General features: G+C 46.5%; 1 protein-coding gene across 4 annotated transcripts in view; it reads right to left on the bottom strand.

Annotated features, from left to right (window-relative positions):
- Window positions 1-4,940: 4,940 nt before the first annotated feature.
- ppox (protoporphyrinogen oxidase) overlaps window positions 4,941-19,713 on the bottom strand; it is a 33,180-nt gene continuing 18,407 nt past the window's right edge. For 3 of the 4 annotated variants that reach the window (XM_039770682.1, XM_039770684.1, XM_039770683.1), the window contains 7 exons: window positions 17,584-17,777; window positions 17,192-17,252; window positions 14,116-14,234; window positions 11,272-11,385; window positions 8,737-8,886; window positions 7,338-7,380; window positions 4,941-5,263 (listed from right to left, as the gene is read on the bottom strand). In XM_039770682.1, the coding sequence (XP_039626616.1) occupies window positions 5,133-5,263; window positions 7,338-7,380; window positions 8,737-8,886; window positions 11,272-11,385; window positions 14,116-14,234; window positions 17,192-17,252; window positions 17,584-17,777 (812 nt within the window). In that variant the 3' untranslated portion in view covers window positions 4,941-5,132. The remainder of the gene's footprint in view (window positions 5,264-7,337; window positions 7,381-8,736; window positions 8,887-11,271; window positions 11,386-14,115; window positions 14,235-17,191; window positions 17,253-17,583; window positions 17,778-19,713) is intronic. The other variant, XM_039770685.1, reaches the window with a different exon arrangement.

Raw genomic sequence — 19,713 nt, 5'->3', positions numbered from 1 at the left:
GTAGCCTGGCGAGTCAGAGCAGCACACGGAGCCAAAGGAGATGCAGACGGAGAAGACAAGCAAGGAATCGCAGCCAGACTCGCAGACGAAGACCCTCGTCATAAAATACACACAAGGACAGACTTTATTTTTCTGTCGAGTTGCCTCAGAGGTAGCACATCTGAGCTTCTGTGTCACCATCTGAAATGCTGGATGTTCTGCACGGTGCCAGTGCCAGTCACATGGTGTCAACCGACCAGATCGGCAGAAATCAAAGCAACAACGCCAGTAGCGAATGTGAGTGAACACGTGGCCGCTGCTCAGGTTAGTGGCAGAGTGACGTCACTGTCATAGCGATACAACATAACCAAGGCATCTGCACTAAACAAGGGGGGCATCCTGCGCAGGGCAGCAAAGTGGTACCATGATTCATGAGCCCGTCTCAAATAGCTAAGCTGATGGCTTCCCACACTCCACCCGGGGAGCAAACCCAATATTTTGTCCCGGGGCCCAGTGGGGAGGACCGCCGGAGTGTAGAGAAGCAGCCAAACTGGCGACTCCAGCAGCCTGAGCTAACTGAAGGGGTTCAGTGGACGGACGGACAGACGGGCAGCAGCCATGGCTTTGTGTTTGTAAAAGGCGGGCGCTCTGCTTACCCCTCAGGGTGCCCACGTCTCCCCAGATCGTTATCTAATTACGTTTAATCAGCTCCTCCCTCAGTAACTGAATCCTCATTTATTGACCATCTGAGGTCCTACTGCCACAAACCTCCTGCACCTTTGACAAGAGCTTTTGGGCCCCCCTGTCCTTAACACGTAAGCCCCCTTTAATCAAACGCTCAGATTCTTATCCCGTCGACCGCAGTTGTGTGCCACACCTCAGTGGCGTAATACACGTAATAACATTTAGTGCCCCCGCGCATGACCATCAGTGTCACTCCTCTCTCCCTCTGCCTCGGCCAGACCACAGCGATAGACTACAATTAGTAAGCGCCAGTCTCCGACTGGCATCGCCACACAGCTAGCACTGTAAACGTGCCAGTCCACACCCTACGACCAGGTGGCACCTTACTGTAAATGAGTTTCTGCCTTGTTACTGATAAGCGGCTCATAAACTGATCCTTGTCACCCAGGCTCTCGGCTCCCTGTCACACCCCGGGTAAGGACAGCGCTGTACCACTCCAGCAGACGGGACGGAGCTACCAGGGGACGGAGTGACAGACTGGGACCGAAACAAGACGTCCAGAACAGGAGTCTGCTTCATTCAAGCTACTTTACTAACAAACGTCTTGCACAAAAAGTCCAAAGCAGAGACGACGAGTGCGGGTGCGACTTGTAAAATTTACAGGGGCTTCAGCTACAAGACCACTCACGAAGGCCCTGCCGCTCGGACCGTGGGGTCAGCCCTCTGGTCCCCCGATCCTCATCCTCACGTCCAGCAAACCGTCACTGCCCAGATGTGGTCCTCCCAGTTTAAACGTTTTCTGCGCTTGCGCCCGTCTGTCTCCTCGTTGATCCTCCGGGTGGTGCCAGCTCTTTCATTTCACTCCTATGCCCTGAGACTGTGCCCTCGACCCGCCTGTAACCCAAATGTAAATGGGGCACTTTCTCTTCTCTCCTGCACTTTTTACGGGACTGGCGTCAGACATGTGCCTTGGCATCGGGCACTTTGAGCCCCACGGCTTCTTCTCAGAGCACCCGTAGGCATCCCTTTGTGACGCTGCCATGCCAACCTGGGAAGGGGGCACTAAAGCAGTGTCCGTGACAAGCCAAGTGGCCGCCTCTACATTTCTTTTATTTAGAGCCACTGAAGGCGGTGTTTCACACTCAGCCTGTCACACCCGTTTCTGTGTTCTCGTGTCACTTTGCCGGTGCTTGTACAATCTGTCACAGCACGTCACACTTGGCCACGGAGAACTCAGGCAAAAACGGTGGTGAGGACCGACTCACCTGCAGCCACCCGTGTCCTCACAGCAGCTGGCAGTGCTGACCTGGAACTACTAAGCTTGCCCCCCTAGTGCCAGTCTTGGAAGGCTGCCGCTGTTCGGTGTTCCAGGAGACTGTAAAGTGAACTTTCAAGGTGGGGAAGACACCCAAGGTGGTCCATTTGTAAAACACGAGCTGGAAATCAGGGTGTCCGAGGGTCAGCGTGAGGGGATTCCATACTAAATATTCCTACGGGATGACACTTACGATAGCGGCACACCAGCGAATGAAAGAAGGTGGCGCTGCCAGTCAGAGTCTGGTCTGTCTAGTGACCCCTCAGTGGATGCGGCCTGAGGAGACTCACAGAAGGCTCGAGAGTTCGCCAGTTGAAAGGCCAGATAAAAATTAAATGGGTGCCGGTGGAGCTCATGTCCTCAAATGACCAAAAGCAAAGACTTTAAAAGTCTAAACATTTCAGACCCCGGCCACAGCCTACGAGGCATAAGGAGAGCAACACGAACGCGGCTACGAGATCCCAAGAACTGCGAGGGCCGCAGAGTTAAAAGGAAGGCCGAGGGCGCCACCTGCTGGGGCTGGCACAGCACGACAGGCCACAGAGCAGGGAGCTGTGAGGATGGGAGCCTCGGCTTAGCCTTTCATTTGGAGGAACTGATCGGCTTACTGCCTAAGAGACGCCACCGCAGAGGCCTGTTCTCTTACTGTGGCTGAGTGTCTCTTAATTCATGGCGGGCACACTGAGGGCAGCAAGCCACTGTGTTTCTTCCACCGGCCACATTTGCAATCTTAGTTGGCTTTAATGAGGGAAGAACCATAAAATGAAAAGATACAACAAAATTGTACTTGACATGAATATTATACAAACACGTTTGTGCTGGCGAGAAATGGTTTAAACCTCATGTTCACGTGGATGGCAGCCATCACAAACGGAGAGGACATTCCTGAATGGAGACCCTGCGTAAACGACAGCAGACAATCCGAAAACATCCATCCATTTTCTAACCCGCTGAATCCGAATACAGGGTCACGGGGGTCTGCTGGAGCCAATCCCAGCCAACACAGGGCACAAGGCAGGAACCAATCCTGGGCAGGGTGCCAACCCACCGCAGGACACACACAAACACACCCACACACCAAGCACACACTAGGGCCAATTTAGAATCGCCAATCCACCTAACCTGCATGTCTTTGGATTGTGGGAGGAAACCGAGCCCGAGGAAACACGCAGACACGGGGAGAACATGCAAACTCCACGCAGGGAGGACCCGGGAAGCGAACCCAAGTCTCCTAACTGCGAGGCAGCAGTGCTACCACTGTGCCACCGTGCCGCCATCCGAAAACATTCACTCAAAAATCTCCAGTAACTCGTGTGGCGCCCACCCACCTGTCAATCCTCCGGTCAGCTGACGACACAAGACCCCCATTCATTAGTCTTCTCAACCAGCAGATGTCCAGTGGAGGACCTACAATTATTAATGGCACATTGTGGGAGGCTCCTTATCCCTGCCATTGTCACAGAGGACCATCCTGCAAACAAACTGTCCCCCCTCACTTTGGGACTTGCAACAACTTGTGCTTTAGCAGTGGATGTGGCAGATGATTGTGACGGATTTTGGGTGAAGGCCACCACCAGTAGGTGGCTGTCTTTGACGTGTGTAATGCTGGTCTCTCACAGCAGGTCACTGCCTAGGGGACGCTACACATCCTGTGCGGCTGTCATGTGTTCTGACTTGTGTGTGTTAATCCACAGGAACGCTTGGCATCGCCACGTCCAGCGACAGACACAAAGCTCCGACGACCTCGATAGACGACACATGGATTCTTGAAGTCCTTATTGTTCCGTTCACTTCCATGTCACTACTCTCCAGTGCCCAGAGAAACCAGAATGGATCAACGTACAGAGCTTCACTTGAACAGACAGCAGATGGACATGACAGACCAGACCCCCAGATAGCGGTGTACCACCTCATGTACAGTTCAATGATCTTCGTAGTCCCACATGCTGATAATCCTCAACACCTCGAGCAGCGACAATACAGAGATAAAGAGACAACACAGGACAGGGAGGTGCGATATAAGACAAGACTGGCGCGTGTCATGTGCCCAGAGCAGGCCGTCCAGTAAATTCTCAATACCTTAAGAGACAAGACTGGCGCGTGTCATGTGCCCAGAGCAGGCCGGCCAGTAAATTCTCGATGCCTTTCACGTGTTGCCACTCTCCAGAGCTACGATAACTCGAGTCCGATGTTTTTGGGATCGACTGACCACTGACCAGGAACTCCTTAACCCAGATGTCTACTCTCTGCACCCTCCTGTTCACTGACTGTAGATGTTCCACTGAACGTCATTGAAAGGTCAAGTCACAAAAGGACTCCAAGGGGCTTTTCTGAGTTCCACAAGGAATCAAATTTTGGAATAAAACACCGCCGTGTGCCCCAAGCCTGCACAACTGGACTATCAATGCCAAACGTGGTGGAGACGAGTCCAATGGTGTGGATTTGCTGCCCAGACAAACGCACGTTTAGCATCACACGTTAGAGCTGCCACCCAGGACGTGGCACAGCTACCTAAAGTTACTTTTCACGGCGAGGTAACTCGGTTAAGGTCTGATTTGGGGTGCCTGGACGTAGCCCAGGCAGCGCAGGGTAGCCCGTTGCTTTACACTTTCGTGCTGATGGTGGCACTTAGGCGCTAGCTTAGCCCAAGACAGACACGTCCACGTTACCTCCGTGACTCCTCGTCAGTGTGTGAACGTAATATGAACAGCAGGGTGAAGCTGCATTGCAAACGAGGGCACTTAGTGGATGGGCACACTCGGTCAAATATGGAACACAACATAACGCGCGCTTGGTCTTTTCCTTTAGTCTGAAGGACATTATGTGGCCCTTTATTTCCCCAGTTCACCCAGTTTGCTGCCTGCTTCACCTTCAGACCATTCCGGTAGCCCACCGAGTTGTGCCTCCTAAGCCGTCAGTGCACCAGGGCACGAGGACGGGAACAAGACCAAGAACATTTTAGAACATTCTGCACATTTTTATTTCAAAAACAGCTTTGATCCCAAGGCCCCTACATTACTGCCCGAGCAAACAAAGCCCAGCTAAGACAAAGCAGCAAGCCATGAAAAGCCCAAAGTGCCAATCGAGAGTCGGCCCCATCCCAAGTCCCAAGCGTTCTCTGGACCTCAGACCTGAACAAGGCTCAACTGAGCAGTCAGTTTCCCAGCAGCCTCTCTGCCACTCTCTTCCCACTGAAGATGCAGTCGTTTACCGACACCCCTTCATACGAGGCTCCTACGAGACTGAGAGGCAGGCGGTGCTGCTTGATGAAAGTCCAGATATTGTCTGTGTTAAGAGAGAGAGGCACAGAAACTTACACTCTGAGTGCTGGACCCCCGTGTTATCAAGTGCCGTCCCCCCCCCCGACCAGGCCAGCTGTATGTACACTTACTGCTGCTGCTGCTGCGATGGCCTAAATTCTGGGACCCTGAGCCAAAGTGGATGGATCTAGAAGAGCCGACTCCAGACTCTGTGCCGCCATGGCTTCCAGTTGTCAGGTAACCAGTTTGTTACTCAGAGGCCATTCACTGCCTTGAATTTGCACCCGTGTCTAGTAGAATTTCTTCAAGATTCTTACAACAGTCGGACAATGCAGGCCTGCCTTAAGTCAATGAACGGATCGCCGTGTTGCAGGCTGTGGTACTCAGGGCTGGCACAGCGGGTTCAAAGCCCAGGACTCACCATGTGGAGTTTGCAGGTTAAGGGGGACTTTACATTGGCCCAGTGATGGGCTGGCACCACAACCAGGGTGCCAAATCCTGCCAGTAGAGACAACAGCGTCCTGTGACCCTGAACTAGAAAAATCACAATAAGAAATCAATGGAGGGGGGGGTGGGGGTGGGGGTCCTCTTCTTTTTTACTTCAAATTTGAAAAATAAACTGCGGCCCCTGTGCAAATGAGCCCACCGCAGCAGCAGCAGCACGCCAGTTTGATTGTCTAACTGTGTGCAGCCATTTTGGAGTTGTAATCGGCTCCTCTGAGGTAAAGCCACAAACACTTGTTATTTAGGAAGATTCTTCTTGTGTTCTACGGTTAATCTTGAACCTCGTGGGATGATTTGGAAGATGCAGTTCATTAGATTTTTTTTTTGCCTTATATTTCCTAACATCATATTTTTATGTCATTTTAGCATTCAGGGTAGCAGTGGCTCCTGAGGCTGTGCCATGACAGCCAGAATTCAAAGGCCAATGCTGAGGACTTCTCAGATACCGGAGAAGGTTAAAACAATGAAGTTTGGCTTTTCAGGGTTTCATTCCTAGCGCATATCGTGTTAGAGTTTATGGGGTTTCTGACTTAATGAGCTACTGTACGAGCGACACAGCGTTGCAGATCGTTGCTCCTTTTTCCCTGTTTAACAAACTTCAGCCTGATATCTTGGTTTCCATTTTGACCCTCGGGTCACAATACTGTTAGAACATTACAAGAAAACGGAGGAAATGTCAGGAAAACATAAGGGCCTAATTATAGGCAGAAGTAAATGGCATGCAATGAAAAGCAGCAGCCAGGCGGTACTGCAGGGCTAAGTCTGTCAAGGCCTGGCACAGACACTCGATACTCGCCTGCAAGGCGACGTAGGGGATGATGGGAACTCTCGGCTCTTGTCTGCGTTTTTTAACTTTGATATTTGGTGCACATTTAAGTGATAATTTAGCGTTTTTTTTTTTTTTTAATTTGGTTCTTAAGATTTTCATCCTGCTTCTTCACGTGTCCTGCTCATTTCACGCATTATTTCTTACTGAGCACTTGGAGGGTGGGATGCTGAAGCAGTTCCGGCTTTCAGCATTGCATGTTGTTTTGGCCTGTGTCTGCTCTGCTCCTTCTTAAGACACAATTAGGGGAGCAAATGCCACCAAAAAAGGCAAATTCATAGGAAAACCAGAAGAGAGTTTGACGTTTAAAGCTCTGCGGACTGTCTACATGTCACTCTGCTGAACGCAGTATAAGAGAAGAGGGCAGGATAAATAAATGAGAAGCTAAAATGACGGACGGATTGTGAAACTGGCGGGGGACAAAAAAAGCGAAGGCTTAGGGGGTCCCCAGGACTGAACTAGAGAACCACTGCTCCAAGATTCTGGGCTTAAAGACAGGACCACCGGTCCGACGGACTTGTGCAGCACCCAGGCCCGCAGCTCACGCGAACAAGGACTTTTACAGTCAACTATTTGGAGTTTACGCTCTCCAGCCTTTCTTACGCCATGACAAGGCTTTGTAAAGCAGTCACTTGAACGTCCCGGCAGTGTACTAGACATTGCTCTCTCTGCCTCTGCTGATCTCCTACCCTGAAGTAGCAGTGCAGATGGGACGCAATGCAAAAAACAACACTTGAAAAGGACAATCATGTGCGGCAAATCAACTTACCAAGGCACTTCCAGTGTCCCACCAAGTACTGAGGTATGCAGTCCTGAAAGAGAAGAAAGGCACCTGAGTGGTCAACAGAAAGCACCCCTGGCATCAAAACAGAATTCAAATTACAGACCTGAATACTACAGCATACAACCTGACAGCTATACTTTAGAGAAGGGCCAAATAACAAGAAGGAACCTGTAGAGGGCGTCCTACCGCCCCGATCTCAGGCTTCTGCATTTTAGATGGCGCATTTCGCAATGTTTTCTTCTGTTTGATATCTTGCTATGCCTTAGTGTTTCTTTTTGGTATTTCCATACTGTAATTCTTAATTATGTGCATTTTTTTGTTAAATGTGTATGTTGAGCCCAAGGGGGTCGGGCCTCCTGACACTGCATTGCCTAAGGGTGGGCATACACTACACATGGCCAAGGCTAAGGGCTTAAAATAAAAGTTTAGGTTATCATGGCATTTAGCTGCCATTCCTATGTATACACAGAGATACACCTGCCAGGGTCTGGAGCCACCCGCGGTTGTTGTCCGCCTGTGTGAGTTTTCCTCCAGGTACTCCGACTTTTCATCCACATCCCCAAACACATGCGTGGCAGGTTACCTGGCGATTCCAAGTCGCCCCCGTGTGAGCGACACTGTAGAGTGCGATGAGTGCGCCTGTCCAGACCCAACTCCTGCCATGCACTTGGCACTCCTGGAACAGGCTATGGCCCCCATGACCAAGAACCAGATCAGTCGAGTCTGAGAATGTTCTGTAGTTAAGAAACACAACTTGATTGCCATTTCTGACAGCACCTTAGGCGCCACGTGCAGTACGACGATGCAGTGCTGGGTATTTCTGCCTCACAGATCCAGCATCCTCTGCTTGAATGCCACTGTGGGTTGCTGCCTGTGTTGAGCTCAGTCATTCTCCTTATGTCTGTATTTACTTTTCTGAAGAGCTACGTGTTAGATAAATAGGTGACTCTGGATTGGCCCAGTAAGGGTGAATGGCCGTATGATCGTCTGGTGCCCAGGCCTGGGTTGATACCCGATTCAAGGCCACTGCTGCTGGGATTAAGCAGATCAGACAATGCTATGTGAATGTAAAGATTTCTATTGTCCTCGCTGTCAAGTGTGGAGTCCAGTGAAATTCTTACTAGCATGTGCTAATCACGTCACCACATTCGATGCCACGATTAGTGAGCACAACAAGCTTTCCTTAAGACGTTTGCCATACTTACCTGGCATGGTGATTCAAATGTGTAAAACAGAGAAGGACAATGGTAAGAAATCCTTGTCATCCGTAGTTCACCTTTTGTTACTATGAAAGGGGAGTCCTCAAATAGTGATCACTGCTGATGCTGCAGTGACAGAGGACCCTGGTCCGGCTTTCAACGTCCAGATCACCAATGAAACCCACCTTATGAACATTAACGTTGCTCCACGACGGCATCTCCTTGACATTTAAATGGGACTTGACTGCCTGTACTGCCACTTGTAAAAGCCGTGCCCGGTCGGCCTCTTCTGGGCTGCCAAACTCTTCTGTAAACCAGGCTCCTCCCATCATCACCTGGGAATACAAAAGTGCCAAACGAATAACGGGCATACTGTCGAAACACCACAACACCATGCAGTACATTCTCCAATCTGCTTAATTAAATAGAGTCTCAAGAGCATCGTATCTCGTGTCTGCCCACCGTACTGCCACTCACACACAACACCCACCTCACATGGAGCCAGTTTAGAAACACCAAGCAGACCATGGGCAATGACTGGGCACACTCGGACATCAAGAGCAGATAACCACCAAGATGAAATACCAATGGAACAACGGAGATGAAAACAAAGTTCATCATCAACCACAAACTGACATGACATGTGAAATCGGGTGCACAGCGCATTCCATAAAGTGGGGTCTGCTGTCTGAATGAGGCCAGACAAAGCTGAAGGTGAAAAGGAGATGTTTAGTTGAAGATCACACATTAACAGCCCTCTAATCCCTGTGTACCTCCAAACAAATCTCGGCCTGCATTTAAATAGTCATACATGGTGACCATAGTGTCACCGAGTGGATTTATGTTCCACGTAGCGTGAAGGCCTCTGCCAGCAGAACGTTAACGGTCTCACTGCGGTGACATGTCCCTTATTCATGTCAAATCCGATTTAAGGACACAATTAGTCAGCGTATCCTGCATCGGTCCAATGCAATCGCTTTATTGGGACTTTACTGTCACCAGCACACCAGCACTGTCCAGTGATATTCTTACTGGCATGTGCCAATCAACACGCAGCACATTGCCACTCCCGGGACTATGATTAATGAGAGCTGGTTCTAAAAGGCAATACATTATAGATAGATGGATGTGAGAGGCGCTATATACTGTACAGTAATAGGTAAGACAGGTTTGCCTAGACCTTGTTTATTGTCCTTTGACTCCAGTGAAATTCTGACTTTCATGTGCTAAAAAACATACAACTCATCACCACCTACTGCCATCACTGGCGTCTACGACTGCCTGCCCTCGAAGCTTTTTATCTTCCTTACTGTTAGGTGGTCACCCTGGTCTCGTCCGGGCTCATCTGCCTTTCCTTTTAATTTATTCATTTTGTCTTCTGTTGAGTTCGATTTTGTCTCTGCTTTTATTATTGAATGCTGTGCGGTTGACTGATTAATTAGTATTTTGGTTCTTACTGTTTTGTTCCTTGTGTTTTACGTTAAACTCTTGTTTTAGTATTAAGATTTATGGATTACTGACTTAAAACTTCTCTTTTCTTGTGCTGTGTTTGTACTTATTTTTTAATATTTTGCAGTACATTTCTAAACATGAAGCAACACTGTTTCTCTTACCAGGGCCAGGGGTTTTCCAGAGTGGGCCTCTTCCTTTTCTGAGATTTCTGAACATACAGTGCAGGCCAGAAGCCTGCTTCAAGAGTTTGGGGTACGGCCTTCAGAGTAGGCCTCTGTGGAGCCTTTAGGCCAGCCGCTTAAACTCTTTGAGTTTCATGAACCTCACATACAAACCTAACACACACATAGTGAAGGATATGAAACTGTAGCATTGACCTCCTGCTGTTTGACCGAACTGCCGCACATACTGCATCTCACGAAAACACAACCCTACAAGAATTCACTTCTTTTTTCTTTGATCATTATATGAAAATTCTTCTTCAATATTCTTTGTGTCTTCTCTATTCTTTTGCGGTTTGAATTCATGGGGTTTGGGATTTGAGGATGGGTTTGTGGGTAGCCCCTGCGACACTTGACAGATGAATCTAAGAGTCAAATAAAGATGTCAAGCTTATGACTGAACCTCGTTTATTTACTATAGAGACCCCACTTTTAATGGATATAAGAATCCTGCACTTATTCACATATGCTGGACTCTGTTATGTGCAATTTTTTTTTTACAACAGCTGTTTCATACGTAACCCGTACTGCCTCAAAGAGAGACACAGAGGACCAGGAGACACGATGTGACACACCAAGAGTGTAGCCGGGAAATCAAAAAGCTCCTTTAAAAACAGCTGAACACTCAACTCAGCCAAAAAGCTGTTACTGAAAAGAGTTTAGAAAAGCAAAGAAACACACGAGGACAGAAAATGGACACCAAGCACATCTCTTAACCTTAATGTCATAACTGGCGTTGAAGTGACCGTGACCCTGATAGCCCGACTAGCGTTATGATGATGAGGCCACAAAATGACATCAAAACACATGGCAAACATAAAACACTGTAAAAATAAAATCAGCACTGTTAGATTGGTGTAAAAAAATAAAATAAACTAGTGAATAATTATCCTGGAGTAAGAAGACCTCCAAAATGACCACTAAAAAGGGAAAAAAATCAAGAAGAAAATGAATTCACAACAGAACCTGAGCAATTCTGAAATCCCAATTGAAAGTCTGTACTGTCTGTAAAGTCTGGTTGGTCTGAAGTTTAAAGCCGCGTCTCACCGTTAGCCGGGTGCTCGGAGGGCCTTTGCGGTTGTGTTCTGGGAAAGCGACAGAGTCATACACGATGCCCAGCACAGCTCGGTTTTCTGTCGATGGTATCAAATGACCAAAGCCCTTTAAAAAGAGAAAGCAGGGTTACCGTCTTACTTCAACTGTCAAGAAACTTAGGGTTACATTTAAATATGGCCATTAAAAAAACGGTTGTGGACAGAAAAACTCTACCAGTTATTCAGTCAAATGGAACTCTAATTGGTCTAACCCAGCAGTGGAAAAACAAAGAGCTAAAAGGAAAAAATGACAATTTCCAAAAGTGTACAAGAAAACTAACTGCAGTGCCAACCGAGGGTCTTAAGAGAACAAGAGTTAAAAAGGAATTAGGGAAGCGTAAAGACATCTAGAGAAAAATATTGAGACCAATGAGATTCTCTTATTGTTGTAGGAGAAAATGAAGAGAAAAGAAGGACTGGAAGCACATTACGAAAAGTCAGAGAGAACTAAAGCATACGGCCTGTGGATTCACATTCCTATATAAAGAGGTAGGGACAGGGACTGCCAAAGAGCTACTGAGGGATTCGGAAAATGTAAAGAGAGAGGAGCTGCCAAGATTAAACATACAGAAATCACCGGGGGCCTCATGTTGAACTCACGCTAAAACACGGCGTACGGACAGAAACAGAAACGTGCGAACGCACAAAAAAACTCAGATGCACCGAAGGGTGCATAAGAAAAGTTCCAGGCACTTCGACTTTATGAATTCCCATCAGTGTGAATTTTAAGGCACGTGCACGCTCCTACAGCCCCACCTCGACTCCTCCCAGAATTACGCCTATTTGAATATGCAAATCAATATAAATAGCCCCTTCTGTTCAGTGTCTTGTTAAAAGACAATGTCAAAAGCACGTGTAAAAAAAGAAGAATGTCACTGAATGTGAAGTGGAGGCAAAGGAAAACGCATTGTTTGGTGGCTCAGGCAGTGATATGAGCAACGTAAGGAAACCGAAGGTGTGGCACTGAAAAGTTCAAACTGAGAACGTCGCACAGTGCCAGAAAAAAAAAGTTGTCACAGGGACACAGTAGAGAAGAAAAAGTCTGTCGAGACTACAGTGGAAATGGCAAATTTAATCTTGAAACTTTATTTTGTCATTAAAGTAGAACTTCATCTTAAAATCGATTTCTCAAACCCCAGTGTAACTAAAGGAGCAGGTTGAACGTTTTGTTTTCTAAGTGTTCCTTGACCCACTCGTTAATCACCAAATGTTTCTTAAATGGGAATTCTCTTACGCTGACAGGTGCGTGCAGGCAGTGACCGCCGCACAGAATACATTACATTCATGATATTGCAGATCTCAGACCTCCAGGACACACAAAACCCTGGCTGGAATCATTTATTACCGCGGCACTGCGTCTGTCAAACGTACCCACCCCCAATTCCTGCCACACAATAAGCGTCTGTAATAAATGTAAAACCAGCTGTAAGCTTAGAACGACGATTCTTCAAAACCTTTAAGGAACAGTCAAAAATCGTCATTATATATGTTTAATTATTCCATCTATCAATCCATCCAGGGTCGCGCCAGTCCCAGCAAGCATACAGGGCGAGCGAGGAACAATCCCTGAACGGGGCACCAGCTCGTCACTACCACTGCGCCACCGCGCCCTCACATAGCTTATTAAAATGAAGTTAAGCTGTATCCCATATAATCCCCGGCGCTCTCGACACGACTCGTCGTAGAGATTTCCGATCAGCTGCTGTGATACCACACTCAGATACAATGGGGTAACAACGCCAAAGCAGCTACGGTCTTTGGAATAGTCTGGCCGTTCTGTGCACCATTATATTGTTACAGAAGGATTACAATAAAGTGCCTTTATGTGTAAATGACATGCAGTTAATTTCCGTGTATTTGATAATGCCCGTGTCGTGGATATGAATCATAAAAAAAGAACGGAGAGACCACACAGAAACAATGCACTGCCTTGATGCTGGGTGCCACCCTTCGCAAAACTGAGCAGAAAAGTGTGTATGCATGGTGTGAGGCTGCAAACGTATTAAAGTATTTTATGTGTAGGAATGAAATATGTTTGATTGAAAGTAGCCCTTATGAGAAGGACCTGGGAGTTGTAGTGGACCGGTCACTACCTACAGTATGTCCAGACAATGGACAGAAACAATTAACAAAGCTGTTAGGTTATATAGCGCCCCAGTGTGTGGGGGACAAGTCAATGAAAGGTATTCTTGAGTTATATGACACACTGGTGAGCCTAACCTGTGTGCAGGTTTGACCCCCATATTACAAAAAGACAGAAGAGGACCATACAAAGCAAGTGAGGAGGAAAGACTCGAGAAGATGAACCTTTAGAGTTTAGGCAAACAGAGTTTAAGGTGACAGATGACTGAAATATTCTAAAGGATCCCTGCTGCTACTTTAAAACGAGTTCTTCTACAAGACCACAGTGAACACAGCTGGAGGCTTGATCAGGGCAAATCCTGCACAAATGTTAGAAAGTTCACAGAGGACCCCAGACCGATGGAATACGTGACCAAATAGTGTGGTGGACAGCAGGTTGTGGGGACCTAAAAGTTTCCACTTGAAATCATTTTAGAGAGATGAAGTGAACAGGACTGGCAACCATATTGGGCTAATCAGCCTGTTCTCTGAATTGTTCTAATATTCTAATTCTTCTGGCAGCTTACAGTCCAGCAGCATAAAACTGTAATCACAAACAGCAGCCCTGCTAATTCAGAAACATACATAATCAAAAAGGCTACATCCCCTCACACTGACGCTGGTCATCACAAGGAGAGCTGCCATCAAAAATGAACCCCAGCCCACCTCCACTTACTGTAACAGGCAGAACGAGTCCATCGTACTCCAGGTTGACCACAGCCACAGTTGCAGGTGAGATTTTCTGAAGTTCTTCTGCAAGAGGCTGTGCAGCAGGAGGCAGCATTGAGCTCAGGACTACAGACAGAAAACAGTCAAATCAGGTATTTTATGTGCCTGCCAACAACGTAGAAATGATTTGTATTGATGTCAAGTTAGATGACAATGTGATTAAAAAGACGAAATCTCAAAAGGATTAGGAAGTGACTTGCTTGACTACATCTCCATTATTTGGACACAATGCATCTCACAAGTGTACCACGGACCAATGACTGGACACTTTCTGGACAAGACCCACCTTGAGCAGTTTCTTGTGCAGAATGGAAAACTCACTTCTGAATCTGCATAGGAAACATTTTAGCATCTTCGCACCCTGAGCACACAGTCTTACATCAGCACATCGGATTTTGGCCAGGGAGTTCTCGCTACTTTGTGAAATGGCAGGCCAAAGCAGCACATATGCTGGTCATTTCTAGTAATTCGGACTTTGGCCACACCTCACGGCCAGAATGTGAAACGGCCAGCCAATTCAGGAAATGGCCGAACTTCAGGTTTTGGCCGTAACATATACACAAAGAACAAACAAGTCAAGGGAGTCAGAAAAACGGCATGAAGACAAGTAAAGAAAAAAAAAAAACAAAAGAGTCCAAGAGAATCTAAACGTCGTCTGTGTGACGACACACAAAGCAGAGCTGTGAGTCAAGTGGAGCTCTGAGAGAAGATTAGAAAGACCAATATGGAGAGAGAGAGACGCAGACTGGAAACAGCGGGCACATCACAGCCGTCCCGCTTCACCATCACGGGCCTACATGAGTGACCTTCTCCAGCACCATCACTCTGCTCCTGTTGTGCCCACACTAACCTGGGTGACAGCTGGATGGCGCCCAGAATGACCTCCCGAAATGAATGATGTAGGAAGGCACTAAACAGACCCGACATGTTGGCCCTTCTTTGTCTGTGTGTTTGTATCACAAGTTATGTTATTTGTAGTATTATATGCTGTGCATATTATAGTCTGGATTATTGTCTTTTATTCTATTTGAACGCTTTGTATATCCTGGATTTATCTTTATTTATAGCCAATGTTACATATGACTCTACATACATGAATTTTGTGAAGTGCTTTGAGCCTGAGAAAGGTGCCATATAAATAAATTGTGTTATTATTAGTGTTTATATTTTTTTCTTTTGGTGGCCTGTCATCTATACTAATAAAAGGCAAAGCCCTCACTCACTCGTAATTCTCCAACTTTCCGTGTAGGTAGAAGGCTGAAATTTTGCAGGCTCATTCCTTACAGCTTACTTACAAAAGTTAGGCAGGTTTCATTTTGAAATTCTACGCGTAACGGTCATAACTGGAATGTAGTTACGCACATATATACGGCCATATCCTGCAGCTCGGTCGCCGTGTGGGGCGGAGTTGCGTCCCTCATCGTCACGCCTCCCACGTAATTGAGTGCCTGCCCATATAAGGCCGTCCGTCAGCATTACACAACTGAGAAGGCAGCAAAAGAATATGAAGCGAGTGACGCATACAAGCATATTCATAAGTGCGGCTACTGCGGAAACAAAGCACACGGTGGAAAAAGTCAACGTCCAGCTAAAGGAAGACAGTGTAAAAAAAAAACCCGTGCATGCAGTGTGTCACATCTCAGATAAAGAGAAAGACGAGCGGTTTATTGATGCAGTAAGAAAGGAACAACCCTCTGGATCTGAACAAGCCTTTGTAGACATATTAGTAGGAAAGCAAGGTGTAAAGCTTAAGTTTAAATTACGTTCATAGACACGCTGCCGCTAAATATTCGCAGGCAAATCCACAACTTCATACCAGGAATGCCTGTTAAACATCTTAGATTCACGAGTAGCGATTTGGGTAGTGAACACTTCGATGAATGAAACCTGTTATCTTTACAACAGTTGACAACGAAGATGAGATGGTCAGGGTTAGACGACGAACACGGAATGTAACTCGAACACAACACGTCCTCCAAATACGAACCTGATTGAAAGAAATGATGAGAATCAAATCCTTGATGACAGCAACACTCATAAGAGTCACAAAACAACTACATTGACAGTCAGGTTACGTTATTTTTAAAATGTTTCCTTTTCTTTTTCATAACTTCTTTAACACACGACTTCTCCGCTGCGAAGCGCGGCTATTCTGCTAGTTCATAAAAAGGGACAAAAACAAGAGAACTTCTATACAAGGCAATTAATATACAGAATAGTGCAGTGTGTACTGTTGTCGTCTTTACACATTTGATTAAAGATATCAGATTGGCTGAACTTTTCATTTTAAATTGATTTAGAACAATATTATATACATGAATCGTATTTTTCGATTTTGATCATATTTCTTATTAACTTGACGTAAACATTGTCAATTTATTGTTTTAATGAATATAAACTATTTTCAGTTTGTAACGATTTCAGTTTTGTCGACATGTTACGTGGTTCTCACAGACCCGAACACAAGGTAAAGGTTAATCGCGTATTGTACAGAAATGACCCGCATTGTGCAGTTTGATCCATGACATGACATGACATGAGCTTCACTATGATACGTACTGTTGGCCTGATGTATTGCTTTTCCTTCTCATTTTCAAACAGATCCATGACACAACGGTATTTCCAGACCTTGCCGAGACCTGACAAAACCTTCCAAATGTCCCGAAACTGTGGTGACGTCGCTTCCATCCTGAAACTGTTGGCCTAAATTTGCGGTGATGTACGGTGCTGTGGCTCTGCAGGTGGATGATATTGGGTGGGGGGGAAACGGGAAATCTGGACATCTTTGCTTAGACTGCCGACACTACGACCCAGACTGGACAAGTGGTAGAAGATGGCTGGCAGATCATTTGGCTAATTAACAATTGTTGGCCAACTGATCCACATGTCATTAGGGTACCACAGAACTAGGAAGAGAATACATCGAAATTGTTCACTTAAAAAATCCATTTTCGGCATTTTCTGATCAAACCTCAGTGCGGTCCCAAGAGGCTGTTAAAACGGTTCAAGTCCACTTTACTTACCATTCGCCGGCACTGCAGAAACAATATAATCAGCTTGGAATCGGCCACCTTCTACGTGAACCTACAGCAAGAAAACAAGTAGGAGTGGAAAATCAAAATGAAATGATCTCTCATCAAATGTCCGTAACGTGTTAAAGAGTAACGGTTTGATTGTGACAATCGGCGACCCTCCATCAACATGACTGGCTTTTTTGTGCCCAACATGGTCCACGGCATTTTGAGATCTCTCAGCAGTTGCTTTTCTTGGTTTAGGGCACAGAAGCAGATTGTGCATCCATGCCACTCACTTGCCATCCTGAGACATAAAAGCTCCTCTCGTCTGCTGTAGGCTGGACTCTGCCTTTACCGGAGTAAACGTCATCAAGCAATTCAGCGTTTATTAAACTACTGACCTCCCAAGCAGCCTCTCTGCCCATCCGTATCTGCTGAACAGCAGCCTCTTGGTGTATCTCTACCCGGTGCGTATTTCTGAGGTGGTCCTCCAGAGACTCGGCTAGGGTCTGCAATCCCTGCTTCAGTGACCACTGGGACCAACGTTCTTTCCGGGCCTGCTGGATGAGTCTGTTTTGCTTCACGTCACTTTCTTCTGAAGAAAAATAAATAAAATGAATGCAGGGGCTTTAAGGCTGTGAGAAGAAAGAAAACTAAAATCGAACTGCCCTCACCAAGACTAAAACTAGACAAGAAGAAAAATCAGAAGACAGTGAGAAACTAAAACAAAAACTAAGAGACTACAAATGGCAAAGTCTCAGAAAAAGACGTCAAGGGTGAAATCTGCAAAACAAGCAGGGTGCATGTAGATGACATAAAGGCACCCAGGAACGATGCCCAGTGCCAGTGGACCAAATAAAAAACTGAACACAAAGCTACCATTTTTTTGCCCCCATTTAATAACAGGGGGGGATTGGGGTTGCAGAATCGCTGTAAGGACAGGAATGAATTGCCTTTAACTGAGACACCCCTAAAGCAAGGTGGAGGGCCAACGTACAAGGCACCAGGTGTACGTTTCTGTGAAGCCACCCTCTCTAGAAACTCTGCAGGTGATTAACGCTGGCAATTAGCAAATGCCTTGGCAGAGGTACCCGCCATCAACACTGCTATGGTTATGTCAAGTTTTCGTTTTATGTTGCACTCTCCTTTATGGGTTTTATTTTATGTGGAATTTGTTCTTCTTGTTAGTTTTTACTTTTAGTTTCGTTTTAACAAAGAGATCATTTTTTCACATTTTGTTTGTTGTTACCATTTTGGTTTTTAAATGGTGCCGCCTTTGAACAGCTGTTGGGGGTGTGGCCACAGCCGTCCTACATAGTGATGTCATCAACATAACCATACAAAGCTCGCCATCTTGGACACAGTTTAGTCCAAGACCGTGGACTTCTACAATCTGATCGGTGTCCTCCACTCTAGTGTAGAATTTCCAACAGCAAATTAGGACTTTGACTTTGGTTAGTGCTTCCTAACTTTGGCCCAGCTTGACCCGAGCCTGTTTCACGATTATATTCCTATTGCCTGATCTGTTATTACACACAGTTCCAGTCCTTACTCTAATTATCTCTCAACACAACCAAACACGAGGACCAATGAGCCAAAGGCCGTGTCCAGTAATGGAGGTTGAAGACCATTCAGACATTCAGTTAGAATCGTCCTCATTGCTGAATGAAACAAGTCAATCCTTGTAAGTTCAGCTACAGGTGAGACTGAAACACATTAACGCCTTTCTGACTCGCTGCACATGGTGATCAATGTCAGGGGAAAAACATCAGCGGGCCACCAATGCAGAGCAGCACCTCGACTCCACTTGAGAAGGCCCGGGCACTGGCCTGGGCACTGGCCTGTCCGCTCACACGAATGTACGCACTCTGCTAACCGTCTCCTGGGACTTATACAGGCTTCTTGTCTTTTGAACCCTGCAGAATGACGTTTCACATTTCTTTTGTATTTGAACCCCTAACTTGTTTTATTGAACTTATTTAAATTTAGCACAACACCTTCTTGTTGGCGCTTTCAGCATCCATTACTACAACACAACAACTTGCTGTCGGGAGCACGGCCCTGGAAGCCAAGCTATGCTCATAGAATTCGAAAACCAAACGTTTTGCTTTTGACAGTCCGATCACTGGCCTTTGGCTGCGAGTTTCCTGACTCTGATACACGTCACATAATCACTTGTCCTCCTGACTATGCTTAGTCTTTGGTTCAAGTTTTAATCTGCTGCTCCTACTTGGACTTCCACCTGCCAGCCTGTCTGCCTAATTCCACTGCCAGTGCACACGTGGCACAAGCACCTCAGGTAAAGAAGGTCAGGTAGTTCTGCTGACTAATCACAGCTCTGGACAGCGGGCACATGTTGCATGTTGACTAACACGTGCAAGTAAGAATTTCACTGGGCCAAGTACAGAAGACACTGGTCTCACTGGCTCACATATTACCGCCATTCACAGTACCAGGGAGTGGGGACGTGTTGCATGTTGATTAGTGTTTCAGTCTACATGGACAGTAATGGCCCCCATCACCACAGGTTC

Source organism: Polypterus senegalus, chromosome 12 (assembly GCF_016835505.1).
Source record: "Polypterus senegalus isolate Bchr_013 chromosome 12, ASM1683550v1, whole genome shotgun sequence".
Taxonomy (NCBI): domain Eukaryota; kingdom Metazoa; phylum Chordata; class Cladistia; order Polypteriformes; family Polypteridae; genus Polypterus; species Polypterus senegalus.
Note: the sequence above shows the minus strand (reverse complement) of the source record. Positions and strands in the feature narration are given on the sequence as shown.